The 12008-nt window shown below is 49.6% G+C and overlaps 1 protein-coding gene across 2 annotated transcripts in view; it reads left to right on the top strand.

The window, feature by feature from the left end:
• The window catches only part of ADAMTS10 (ADAM metallopeptidase with thrombospondin type 1 motif 10), a 42472-nt gene extending 32527 nt beyond the window's left edge, over nucleotides 1-9945 (top strand). The window contains exons 19-24 of one of the 2 annotated variants that reach the window (XM_081177633.1): nucleotides 322-448; nucleotides 1536-1665; nucleotides 4559-4763; nucleotides 5703-5879; nucleotides 6351-6507; nucleotides 7637-9945. In XM_081177633.1, coding sequence (XP_081033759.1) covers nucleotides 322-448; nucleotides 1536-1665; nucleotides 4559-4763; nucleotides 5703-5879; nucleotides 6351-6507; nucleotides 7637-7746 — 906 coding nt within the window. In that variant the 3' untranslated portion in view covers nucleotides 7747-9945. The remainder of the gene's footprint in view (nucleotides 1-321; nucleotides 449-1535; nucleotides 1666-4558; nucleotides 4764-5702; nucleotides 5880-6350; nucleotides 6508-7636) is intronic. The other variant, XM_081177632.1, reaches the window with a different exon arrangement.
• The last annotated feature ends 2063 nt before the right edge of the window (nucleotides 9946-12008 follow it).

Genomic DNA, 12008 nt, shown 5'->3' with positions numbered 1-12008 from the left:
CAACGAAGTAAGAGAGAGATGCTGAGACAGGAAGGAAGGATTTAGTACTACAGCTTCCTGCCAAGACAGACAAAGGAAGTGATCTCAGGAAGAGTTCCCTCTAGCAAATTTTGTAGGAAACCTCTGTGAACCTTTGCCCCTTCGTGTGCCCATCTGGCAAAACATGAATTGTTGGATGGATTGCAATAACGTCCCACAAGTCACGCGACAGAACAGCTACTTTATTTTCCAGCAGAGAATTCTGCTTCCAAGGTCCTTTTGGGAAAGTGTGGGGTTCTCCACCAACCATGCCTCCCTATTCCCTCTCCCTTCCACCCCTAGGTGCTCGTCAGGGAAGAACTGCAGAGAATCCGCTACAAGTTCAATGCACCCATCGTCCGTGGTTCCGTCGCCCAGTACTTGTGGCAGTATGTCTCGTGGACAAAATGCTCGGCCCTCTGTGGCGGAGGTAAGACTCTTTATTGGAAGGGCCCAGCTCAGAGGTGCGGCAGCGGTATGCCTGCAGGAGGTCCCCGGTTCCAGTCCTGGATTAAACCCCATGGAGGCCACTGGGTAGTCGAAATCTCGGGGGGGGGGGGCTGTGCAAATTATCTCCTAATATGTTGTTGCTTTTACCAACCAACAATTTCAATAAACCAATTTTATTTCAATATCACATCAATCTTATATTGATCTGTTGTCGTGGGGCCTCTAAAAGGAGTGGGACCCATAGGCTGGTGCCTACTCTGCCTGTTCCCAGTTCGAACCCTGGCATCTTCAGGTAGGGCCCCTGTCTGAACCCCTAGAGAGCCCCTGCCATTTTTGTGTCAACAGCAGTGTAGAGACTCTGCTACGTTCATTGGACCTTTGGGAAGACTTGCTCCAAGGCAGATCCCCATGTTCCAGTTTAAGCCATACAGAACTGTGAGGACTAGAATCTTGCTCCTTTTCTTTAGGAGAAAGGCCATCGCTCAACTGCAGAGCATCTGCTTTGCATGCAGTAGGTCCTGGGTTCGAATCCCCAACAGCATCTCAGGTGCGGCTGGGAGCAAACCTCACCTGAACCCCTAGAGAACCGCTGCCAATCAGTGAGCTAGACAAACCAGCAGCCTGACTCAGTAGAAGGAAAAATCCTGTGGTGGAGCAGCTGCTTTAGATGGGAAAGGTTCCAGGTTTCAATCTCCCAAGTCATTGTAGCCAGCTCTGAGCTAGATAAACCATTGCTTCTGTCCACACATCTTTTTGAAAACACATTTTATGGGGATGAGGGCAGGCAGTTCCTACCACTGAAAAGCAGACTGTTTGGCTAGGGGGTGTTATGGAACCTGGGGGTGTGGGGGGGGGCAGGAGTGCCAACTTGGCCCCGCGACGGTGGGTGCCTGGGACCCTGGGTGCCATGCCCTGGCATTGAAAATCCCTTCAAGGGGAATTTTGTGGATGCTCAAGCACCCAGGGCCCCAGAGAGTTGGCACCCAGGGTGTGGGGAGTGAGTGAGAAGCTGCTGCTGTTTCTCACTGCTCAGACCTCAGCATCCTCACTCAGCGCCATCCTTACAGGCAGCCAGGTCCAGCCCGTCGTCTGCCGCAACCAAGCCGACAGCTCCACGGTCTTCAACCACCTCTGCAGCCCCGACACTAAGCTGCCCGAGAGACAGAGATTGTGCAACACTGAGCCCTGCCCGCCGGCGTAAGTTTGATGCTTTGGGGGGGGGCTGCATCCTAGGGGGAGGGGCACCCCAAAAGAGGCCCAATGCCCAGACTCTTTTATCCAGCAGGCAAACAAAAGCCTAACTACTGTTTATGCTCTGGTAACCTCAAGGTTAGGTACGCAGCTGGTGCTGTGGGTTAAACCACAGAGCCTAGCACTTGCCGATCAGAAGGTTGGTGGTTCGAATCCCCGCGACAGGGTGAGCTCCCGTTGCTCGGTCCCTGCTCCTCCCACCCTAGCAGTTCGAAAGCACGTCAAAGTGCAAGTAGATAAATAAGTACCACTCCGGCGGGAAGGTAAACGGCGTTTCCGTGCGCTGCTCTGGTTCGCCAGAAGCGGCTCAGTCCTGCTGGCCACATGACCCGGAAGCTGTACGTCGGCTCCCTCGGCCAATAAAGCGAGATGAGCGCTGCAACCCCAGAGTCAGACACAACTGGACCTAATGGTCAGGGGTCCCTTTACCTTTACCTAACCACAAGGTTAGATTACTACAATGTGTTATATGTAGGGCTGTATCTGAAGATGGTTCAGAAACTTCAGCTAGAGCAGAATTCAGCATCCTGGTTGCTCATCCGGGCAAAATGCTTTGAGAATATTTTGGTCCAACTGCACTGGCTGCCAATTAGTTTCCAGTCCCAATCCAAAGTGCTGGTTTTGACCTCTAAAACAGCTCAGGGTTGCAATACCTCTAGGACTGCCTCTCCCCATATAAACCATCCCAGACTCTGCGTTCATCATCTGAGGCTCTTCTTCATTTGCCTCCTCCGCAAGAAGTCCAGAAGGTGCCAACATGAGAACAGGGCCTTTTCTGCAGTGGCTCCCTATTTGTGGAAACGCTCTCCCCAGGGATGCCCACCTAGCGCATTCATTAGACACCTTTAGGTGCCAGGCAAAAATGTTCCTCTTCTCCCAGACATGACTGATTGACATCCGATGGCCTTTTAAAATGTGTTGGGGGGGGGTTATTGGGTTTTTTTGTTTGCATTTTTTATGTATTCTGTGTTTTTATATTGTAATCTTATGTTGTAACTTCCCTGACCGCCTGCAGGTACAGGGCAGTATACAAATTTAAATAATAACAACAACAATCCAACTGAGACAGGGAAAATACCAACTCTCCCCTCCTCCAGGAAAACATTTGAGGGTCTCTTAGTTTTTACACACCTGTGCATCCCTTTCCCTTTCTTTTTGAAATGTTTATTTATCTTCTCCCCCGAAATACATTGTGGAAACCTGTATTGCCCTATGTACACCACAACTTAGAGCAGAATGCATCTTAAGTGATCCGCAAGGCAGCATAAACCTTTGGCTTTTGGTTTCTTGGATGATTTTTGAATGGGTGAAAGCTCCACCATTTCCCCAGAAAGGTGTCCTGGCTACTTCATTCCTCTTGCCAATATTGGGAGTCAGTCCCCTCCCCCACCCTGTAAGGAACACACCATTCCTTTTTTGAACCGAATCCTTCCAGAATGCGGCTATAACCATCCATGCAGCCACTGATAGAAATCCAGCTAGTGGTTTATCCACCAAGCCCTGATTCTAATTTAAATACAGATTCAGTAGCAGAAGCTCATAAGAACATCCGAAGAGCCTTCTGGATCAGCCCACGGAGTCCAGGATCCTGTTCTCACAGTGGCTAAGCAAGTTGCCTGTGTGAAAGCAGGATCCAAGAACAGGAGCCCTCTCCCTTCCTGCGGTTTAGAGCGAATGGTGTCCAAAAACGTTACTGTCTCTAGCTGTGAAGGCAGATCACAGCCATTGTGACTAATAGCTAGTAAAGGTAAAGGGAACCCATTAGGTCCAGTCATGGCCGACTCTGGGGTTGCGGCACTCATCTCGCTCTATTGGCCGAGGGAGCCGGCGTACAGCTTCCGGGTCATGTGGCCAGCAGGACTAAGCCGCTTCTGGCGAACCAGAGCAGCGCACGGAAACGCCGTTTACCTTCCCGCCGGAGCGGTACCTATTTATCTACTTGTGCTTTGATGTGCTTTCAAACTGCTAGGTTGGCAGGAGCAGGGACCGAGCAACGGGAGCTCACCCCGTCGCGGTGATTCGAACCACCGACCTTCTGATCTGCAAGTCCTAGGCTCTGTGGTTTAACCAACAGCGCCACCCGCGTCCCAATTAATAGCTAGGGCTGGGCAATATCTGGTTTTCAACATCACAATATAGTACCAGATAAATAAACATCACAATTTACCGCAAAGGATGGAGCTAGGTAGAGGCATTGACCGGCTGCACGGTTTTCCCCACATTGTGATTTTTGCATAACACGCATGAACACACACACACACATCATGATTCACAATATATTGCCAGGTCGAAATCTATGAAACTGATATCATCATTCGGACTTCAAACTGGTTTGGGGTGATATATCAATATATTGACCAGCCCTAGCCATCAATAGCCCTCCCCTCCATGAATTGGTCTTTTAAAAATATCCTCTTTTAAAGCTGGCAGCCATCCCTGTGATGAGAGGGAGTTCCACAGTTTAACCATGCGCAGTGTGGAAAAGGACTTTCTTTTATCCACCCTGAATCTTCCAATGTTCAGCTTCACTGGATGTCCACGAGTCCTAGTGTCAGGAGAAAAACTTTCTTCATGCCACGCGTAACTTTATAAACTCCCGTCATGTCACCTCTTCCTCGCCTTTTCTCTAAAATGTCCCAAACTTTGCAGCCTTTCCCCTTGGAAGCTCTGGAGACTTTGCGACATGCCCCTGAGTGAATTTACTTCTCTCATTTAAACCCCCAAATTTCCCTCCTCTGGGCGTTTGCACCACCAGGGCCTGTAGCTGCCCCTTCTCCCCACACCCTTCCCAGCACACAGGGGAAGCAAGCTTATCCTTTCTGCCTCTCGCCTCCATCAGCTGGGTGATCGGGAACTGGTCCGAGTGCAGCCGCAGCTGCAACCAAGGCGTCCGCACCCGGAGCGTGACCTGCCGGCGCAAAATCTCCACCACGGAGGAGAAGATCCTGGACGACACCGCCTGCAACTCCCCACGCCCCCGCGTGCTGGAGCCCTGCGGCAACCAGACCTGCCCCCCAGAATGGGCCGCCCTCGACTGGTCTGAAGTAAGAGCCTCTGTGTCTTTTTAAATGTCTAATATGTACTGAGCATGGCACACAAGCACACACACCGATTAAACAAGTAGCTACTGTTGTAAACAAAAATCTGCCCTTTTCCCCTTGTGGGGTATCCAAGAGCCCATATAGAGTCCTTCCTTACGTAGGTTCCCTACTGGTAGGAGAAAATAACAGAGGCCAACCAGAGAATATTGAGCAGCAAAGCAGCTAGTAAGCCTGATCTTTATTGATCTGTTGCAACAGGGTCCTCACTCACCACACGCAGGAAAGGAGGAGGAACCCAGAACCAAGGTGTGCAAGGCCTTATATAGACATTTTAAATTCCCTGCCCTGGAGCTCCACACCACCGCTCCATACATCATACATACAAAAGGGGTGTAACCTAAGACCACCACCCTAGATACATTATCCCTACATCACAGAAAAGGCGGTCTACAGCAGAAATCTGAGTGCGTTGTTTATCTCGTCTGACAGGTTACCTGTTAATGCTCACTTGATTGGATACCCTGGGGAGCCTGGTCAGTCTTTTGTAATGATAAATACTTAGTTCCTGAGTCAGGTCACAGGCTCACCCCATCCAAACACTGACAGGCATGTCCTTAAGACAGGATTTGTGAAGGAAAAGACGATGGGGAAGCTTTTCCATTTTCCTTTGACCTTGCAGAAAAAGCATTTGGTCAGTTTGGGAATCAAAACTGGTTTCAGGTCAGTCTTCCTGTGCTGATCTATGTACATGCTTGGCTGGTACATTTATGAACATTTATTATATATCTAAGACTTTAAAATTCTTATCACACTACCCCCTGTCACAATGAAACATTTGGGTCATGTGCCAGACGAGCCGCTCAGTTCAATTCAGCTCTGCTCAGCTATCCTCCCTCTCTCTCTCTCTCTGCCCCAGTCCATAACAGCATCCTCTCTCTACAGTGCACCCCAAACTGCGGGCCGGGCTTCCGCCACCGAATTGTCCTCTGCAAGAGCGGTGACCACACCTCCACCTTGCCCACCTCCCAGTGTCCCGAAGATGCCAAGCCCCCAACCAGTATAAGGTGCAGCCTTCGGCGTTGTCTACCCCCGCGGTGGGTCACCGGCGAGTGGGGAGAGGTATGGAACTGCTGCTCTCTTTCACTTTCAAGAGCTGGCAAGGACTGTTCCACTAGGCCAAGCCACTGCGGGGAGTCAATGGAGGTCAATAGAGCTGCTCCGCCATCTTGGTTGGGTCAGACCAATGGTGAAGGGGATGGGGAGTCATATTGAGTGGGTCAAACCAATGCACTGGGGAGCCATATTGGTTGGGACAAATCAAGGGGGACGGCTTGGGGAGTCAATAGATAATCCAACAGATAAACAGGAATGTTCTCAGGCAATTCCTAAATGTTATGTAGTACTTATTTATTTTATATTTATTTCATTTAGGGGGAAATAAGAGTACAGAGTTTTGAAAGTCCAAAATTTTCTATCCTTCTGTCCCTCTATGTGCTTCTTGTGTTTCTATTTAAATCATGAGGACTACAACCTTACTTTGTACTGTTTATTTAGCCCATCCTAACCCTCCTGCATTCTTCTTCCCCAAAGTGCTCTGGGCAGTGCAGTTTTGGCCAGCAACGCCGTTCGGTCCAGTGCATGACCCACACGGGGCAGCCCTCCGGGGAGTGCGTAGAAGCCCTCAAGCCTGCAGCGACACAGCAGTGCGAGAGCAAGTGTGACTCGGGACCCACAGAGAACCCCGAAGGTACCTGTGTGCTGCTCCAACATTTGTATCAAGCACCCGGGGGTCGGGGTGGCAAATAACTTTGTTCCCCATGAGACAAAGCTATTGTGACCTAACTCAGGACCTTGGGCTGTCTTGGGGCCAATTGGGCCTTACACCCGTGGCATGGGCCAGGGTATAAAATTTATTTATACCCCGCCCTCCCCAGCCAAGACTTGGCTCAGGGCGGCTAACAACCAACAATAAAAACAAGTTGATTAAAATACAATTTAAAAGACTAAGATACAACATTAAAACATTAGGATGCAGTCTCTTCATAGGAGGAGAAAGGAAAAAGAGAGAGGGGGAGGGAATCAAATTGGCTCCAAGCCAAAGGCCAGGCGGAACAACTCTGTCTTACAGGCCCTGCGGAAAGAAATCAGATCCCGCAGGGCCCTGGTCTCATGAGGCAGAGCGTTCCACCAGGGCGGAGCCAGTGTTGAAAAGGCCCTGGCCCTGGTTGAGGCTATTCTGACTTCCTTAGCGCCCGGGACCTCTAAGATGTTACTATTTATGGACCTTAAGGTCCTCCGTGGGGCAGACCGGGAGAGGCGGTCCTGTAGGTACGAGGGTCCTAGGCCTAAACTGCCTTAGTCCCAGACGAGGAATGCTTGGGAGTAGAGTCCTCTGACTATGGCAGCAACAAGGAGGAGATGGACCTGCTCCGTGGTCCACTTTATGCAGATGCCTTGTCACCTGTCTCTTGAACCCAAAAAAGACCATCCTTAGCTGCCAGGCTCCTCAAAGGATCAGGAGAGCCCGGAGGAGACATCCCCACAGCTAGAACCCTTAGGGCCTGGAAGGGGCTGGGGTCTCTAGTCAACAAATACCTAGTCCAGCCATCCCAAGCTCCTGGCCTACCAAGTAGTGAGTTCCACACCTTAACTCTGTGCTGCTTGAAGAAGTCCTTTCTTTCATCTCCCCTGAATCTTCCAGCATCCGGCTTCATCTGACATCCACAAGTTCTAGCTGACAAGAGAGGCAGCAAAACTTCACTTTCTCCACGCCGCACATGATTTCGTAAACTTCTTCATGGCCCCTCTTACTCTTGACCCACTAACATCACACATTCTCTTCCCACCCCCACCCCCTCTGTTTTCTTCCTCTCCAGAATGCAAAGATGTGAACAAGGTCGCCTACTGCCCTTTGGTGCTAAAGTTCAAGTTCTGTAGCCGGCCTTACTTCCGACAGATGTGCTGCAAAACCTGCCAGGGGCGTTAAACTGGCAGCGGTGGCTGGGGGGGGCAGCTCTCGGCGCCTCAAGGAAATCGGGAAGGCTTGGGTCAAGGGGTGGCTGTGCCCTTCCCCCACCCCACCGCCCATCCCTTCCCCCAGGACCGCCAACGAGCAGGCAAGAATCTCTGTGGGGGGCGCAGCAGAGCGCGGTGCGAGGGGCCGCTGTGCCTCGGGCAAAGGACCTGGGCGAGGCGCTGTGGAGTGCATTACTTGAAACTCTGACATTATTATTTATTTTAGTATCACAGCTGGGTGCCGCCGTTGCCCTGCCCACCCGACGGTGTGGGAGTAGCCCACCTGAGTCACTAGTGCCCCATCAGCATCCCATCCCCCCCATTTTTCCAGTCCCAGAATTCTCCCCTACTCAGTGGGTTGGCTGTTGCGAGCCCCACAGAGGAGGCATAGCACAGGAGTCTGGGTCTGGGAGTCAGGCAGGGATCCTGAGCTGCAGGTGAATGGCCGAGAAAAGGATACAGCAAGGCCTCGGGGAAGGGATCACACATGCTTGAGGCTCGATTAAGAGAAACAAGCGGAGACAGGATCTTACCTGTTCATCTCCAGGTCTGGGGTTGTCCAAAGCTGCAAAAGAGGAAGATCCAGGAATTTGGACACAAACCTCTTGTTTTCAGAGCCCAGGGGTTTGCGGCCAAATCAGAGCCTGCGAGTGAGGGAAGATCCTAGGATATTTTTTAGAACAGCTTATGTCCCACTGAATTTGGGGATCACATGCTTCCATGGTCTTCCCTTTGAATTTGCGGACGTGAACGATAAATTGGTGCTTTGAGGGGGGAACTCTTTCACCTCACTTGGTTTCCCACAAACCTGGTGGAGGTCCCTTCCTGTCCTGGGAGACTCGAACCTACAGTAAAGCTGTGTACGTTTCCATTCCAGAATGATCTTTTTAAGGAGGTGTAGGGCAGCATGCCAAATTCCAGAGCAATCAAAATTAGAAATTCAGAATCAGACAGTGGGGTGGGGGAGTTGCAGTGGCACAAAATTCTGTGCACAATTTCAATAATAATAATAATAATAGTAACAGCTTACACAGAAAATCTCCCAGTGTTTGCATGGGCGGATTTGGCATAGCTGTCAACTTTTCCCTTTTCTTGCGAGGAATCCTATTCAGAATAAGAGAATTTCCCTTTAAAAAAGGGGAAAGTTGACAGCTATGGATTTGGGTGGCGACTGGTTGCTAGGGTGCCCTCTGCACAAGCTTTCAAAAGATACCGTCTCCTGACCAATTCCCTGTCCCGCTGTCCCCATGCTGGTCTCAAGTCATTCGAGATGCGCACATCGAAGAGACAGAGGTCAACTTGGCAGAGTCTTTTGTTGACTTTGTTCAACACGGGACTGGCGGAAGGGACTCGGGGAGTGCTAATGTTCCACAGGTTGCCCTGGGCACTGGCAACCCTTGCTATGCCACTGGGAGACTGGTTGGTTCACCTTTGCCCCTTTTGTGGATCTCACATGGCAAACCCTCTCCCTCTCCCATCTGGTTAGAGATCGCCCTCACCCCACAAAGTACCCCACAACCCGCTGGTAAGTCTAAGGGGCCTGCAGGATTTGGGCAATGAATTACTCATAAACTGTTTCCCATTCCCTCAAAATTTCACTGAATCCAGTTCAAATTTCAGCTTCGGTGATACCTAGCAACAGTTATGGATATTTGCCGCCAGCAAAATCTTGGTCACTTGCTCTCCTTTGGGTCCTGGAGACAACCAGACGAAGATCCATCATTTCGCCAAAGGAACCTTCCTAGCTGATAGTCGGGTGCTAGTTTTCTTAATCTGCTCAGAGCGCCCTCTGGTGGGCAGGGTCAGATTTCACCATTTCATATATAAATATATACAGATATATTGTATTAATAATATTGTTATTATAGAAGTTGTTTAAAATCCTGTTTCCACGATGAGAGTGAGCGAGAGAGAGAGAGAGAAAGAGAGAGAGAGAAATTACAGCATGATTTTTACAATAAAAAAACTACCTACCACCCCCGGTTCTGAGTTATTATGAATTGGCATCTATGTCTGGTGTTGGGGAGATGTAAAAGCATACGGTTTTATCCTATTTTAGTTCCACCTGAAACAAACCCATTGGCATTAATGGGCATGGTGAAGTTGAGGTTTGTTCTGTGCTGAGTTGGGTACAACCCTTGTTTTTAAACCTAGTAATTGGTACCTCATGTCAGCTGGCAACCCTGTCTTTCTCTCACTCTGGCCCATAGCTGTCAACTTACAGATTTGAAAATAAGGGACCAGCAGCCTCGAAAATAAGTGATCAGCAGCCAAAATAAGGGCTTTTTCTAGGACAGGTATGTTCAACTTCTGAGCCCCTCTGAGCCAAAGGCAGAAAACCCAGCCAGCAGCCAAACAAAGCCTCAAGCGGTGGTTCCCACAGCGCAGCAACCCAGCAAAGGGGATGCAGCAAGGGAAACCACCGTCACCTCTCCGCTGGGAAGCGCTGAGCAAAGGCGAGTCCCCAGGCAACGTGGCCGATTTGATTGGCCCAAGGCATGCAAGCTCCACCCCCCAGTCGTTCTCAGACTCCTTATTGGGTGAGCAACGCAGCCAAGCAACACAGTTGGAGCCTCCCTCCTCCCTGGCCGGCAGGGAGAGGAGCTGCTTCCTTTGAAACCCGGGAAACTGAAGGGATATCATCAAGAAGGGACAGCAGCGGGACACAGCGCTGGGATAAGGGACTTTCCCGCCAAATAAGGGATGGTTGACAGCTATGCCCTGGCCTCTGGGCTCCTTGTCCTTTTGCCCCTTGGACTTCCTGGGACCTCTTCCCACTCCTCAGTCAGCACCCCTGTAAAGTTTCATTCCCAGCCAAACTGACAACTTTCCTTTCCTCACAGAGCCTGGACAGCAGGAATCCCACTGGTAGCAGTACATTACGTGTCACATCCACACACCCAGTGAGTGCCACCAACTCTGGTGCAACAAGAGACTGATTTCTAATTGGGGGGGGGCAGCAGGGGGGTGTTTTTAAAAGCAAAAATTAACTGGAGCAGATTGCATCCTTAACCCTTCATCCACCCTTATTTTGCCATCAACTTTTTAAGAGGACAGAAGTTTTAGGCACACACAAACAAATATATTCTTCATTGCAAACTTATGTTCTTAAAATTTACTGGGCTTGAAGACCCCAACTTTCCATCACATCGCTGTTAGTTGCTTAGGTTGTTTGTTTGTTTTCTGTGCTGGTAACTGTTCCCAAACAGAGTCATTCTGACCCTTATTTTCATGTAATTATCTGTACATCGTCTCAATTCACTGTTGTTCAAACCATGCCATTGCACTGTCACATTAACAATTTTTAATGTTTATTTTAAAAAAAGGAAATGAGCCACATTCTGAACTGGTAATTTGGTGCGGGGGCACTAATTAACTTTCAGAACCCGGTTTGACAAGAGTCATTCTAACCTAGAGGTTCAGGTTTCCATTGGCCCTTATTTTTATGATTTTGATTCATTGCGGTTGGAGCCACCATCTCACTCCATCACAAGGGAAAGAGCTTTTTCACAGAATCATACAGTCATACAACTGTGCAGTTGGGAGGGACCCCCGAGGGTCATCTAGTCCAACCCCCTGCAATGCAGGAATCTCAGCTCAAGCATCCATGAAAGATGGCCACCCAACCTCTGCTTGGAAACCTCCAAGGAAGAGAATCCACCATCTCCCGAGGGAGACCCTTCCACTGTCAAATGTCTCTTGCTGCCAAAAAGCTCCTCCTGGTGTTTGGTCGGAATCTCCTTTCTTGTAACTTGAAGCCATGGGTTCGAGTCCTACCCTCCAGAGCAGAATAAAACAAGCTTGTTCCCTCTTCCAGGTGACAGCCCTTGAGATATTTGAAGAGCATCATCATCATTTTTAATTTGTATACTGTCTTTCTATCTTACAATACTCCAGGCGGTTTACAAGCTGAAGAAACAAAAAATGTACATCTTATAACAATCTAATGCAATACAAAAATGTGATAATAAAACAATTTTAAAATAGGCAACCTACATAAAAAAGTAATATTCAGCAATCATTAGTAAAGGTAAAGGGACCCCTGACCATTAGGTCCAGTCATGGCCGACTCTGGGGTTGTGGCGCTCATCTCGCTTTATTGGCCGAGGGAGCCGGCGTACAGCTTCCGGGTCATGTGGCCAGCAGGACTAAGCCGCTTCTGGCGAACCAGAGCAGAGCACGGAAACGCCGTTTACCTTCCCACCAGAGTGGTACCTATTTCTCTACTTGCAC

The sequence above is a fragment of the Podarcis bocagei genome (genome assembly GCF_964188305.1).
Source record: "Podarcis bocagei genome assembly, chromosome: 18".
NCBI lineage: Eukaryota > Metazoa > Chordata > Lepidosauria > Squamata > Lacertidae > Podarcis > Podarcis bocagei.
Note: the sequence above shows the minus strand (reverse complement) of the source record. Positions and strands in the feature narration are given on the sequence as shown.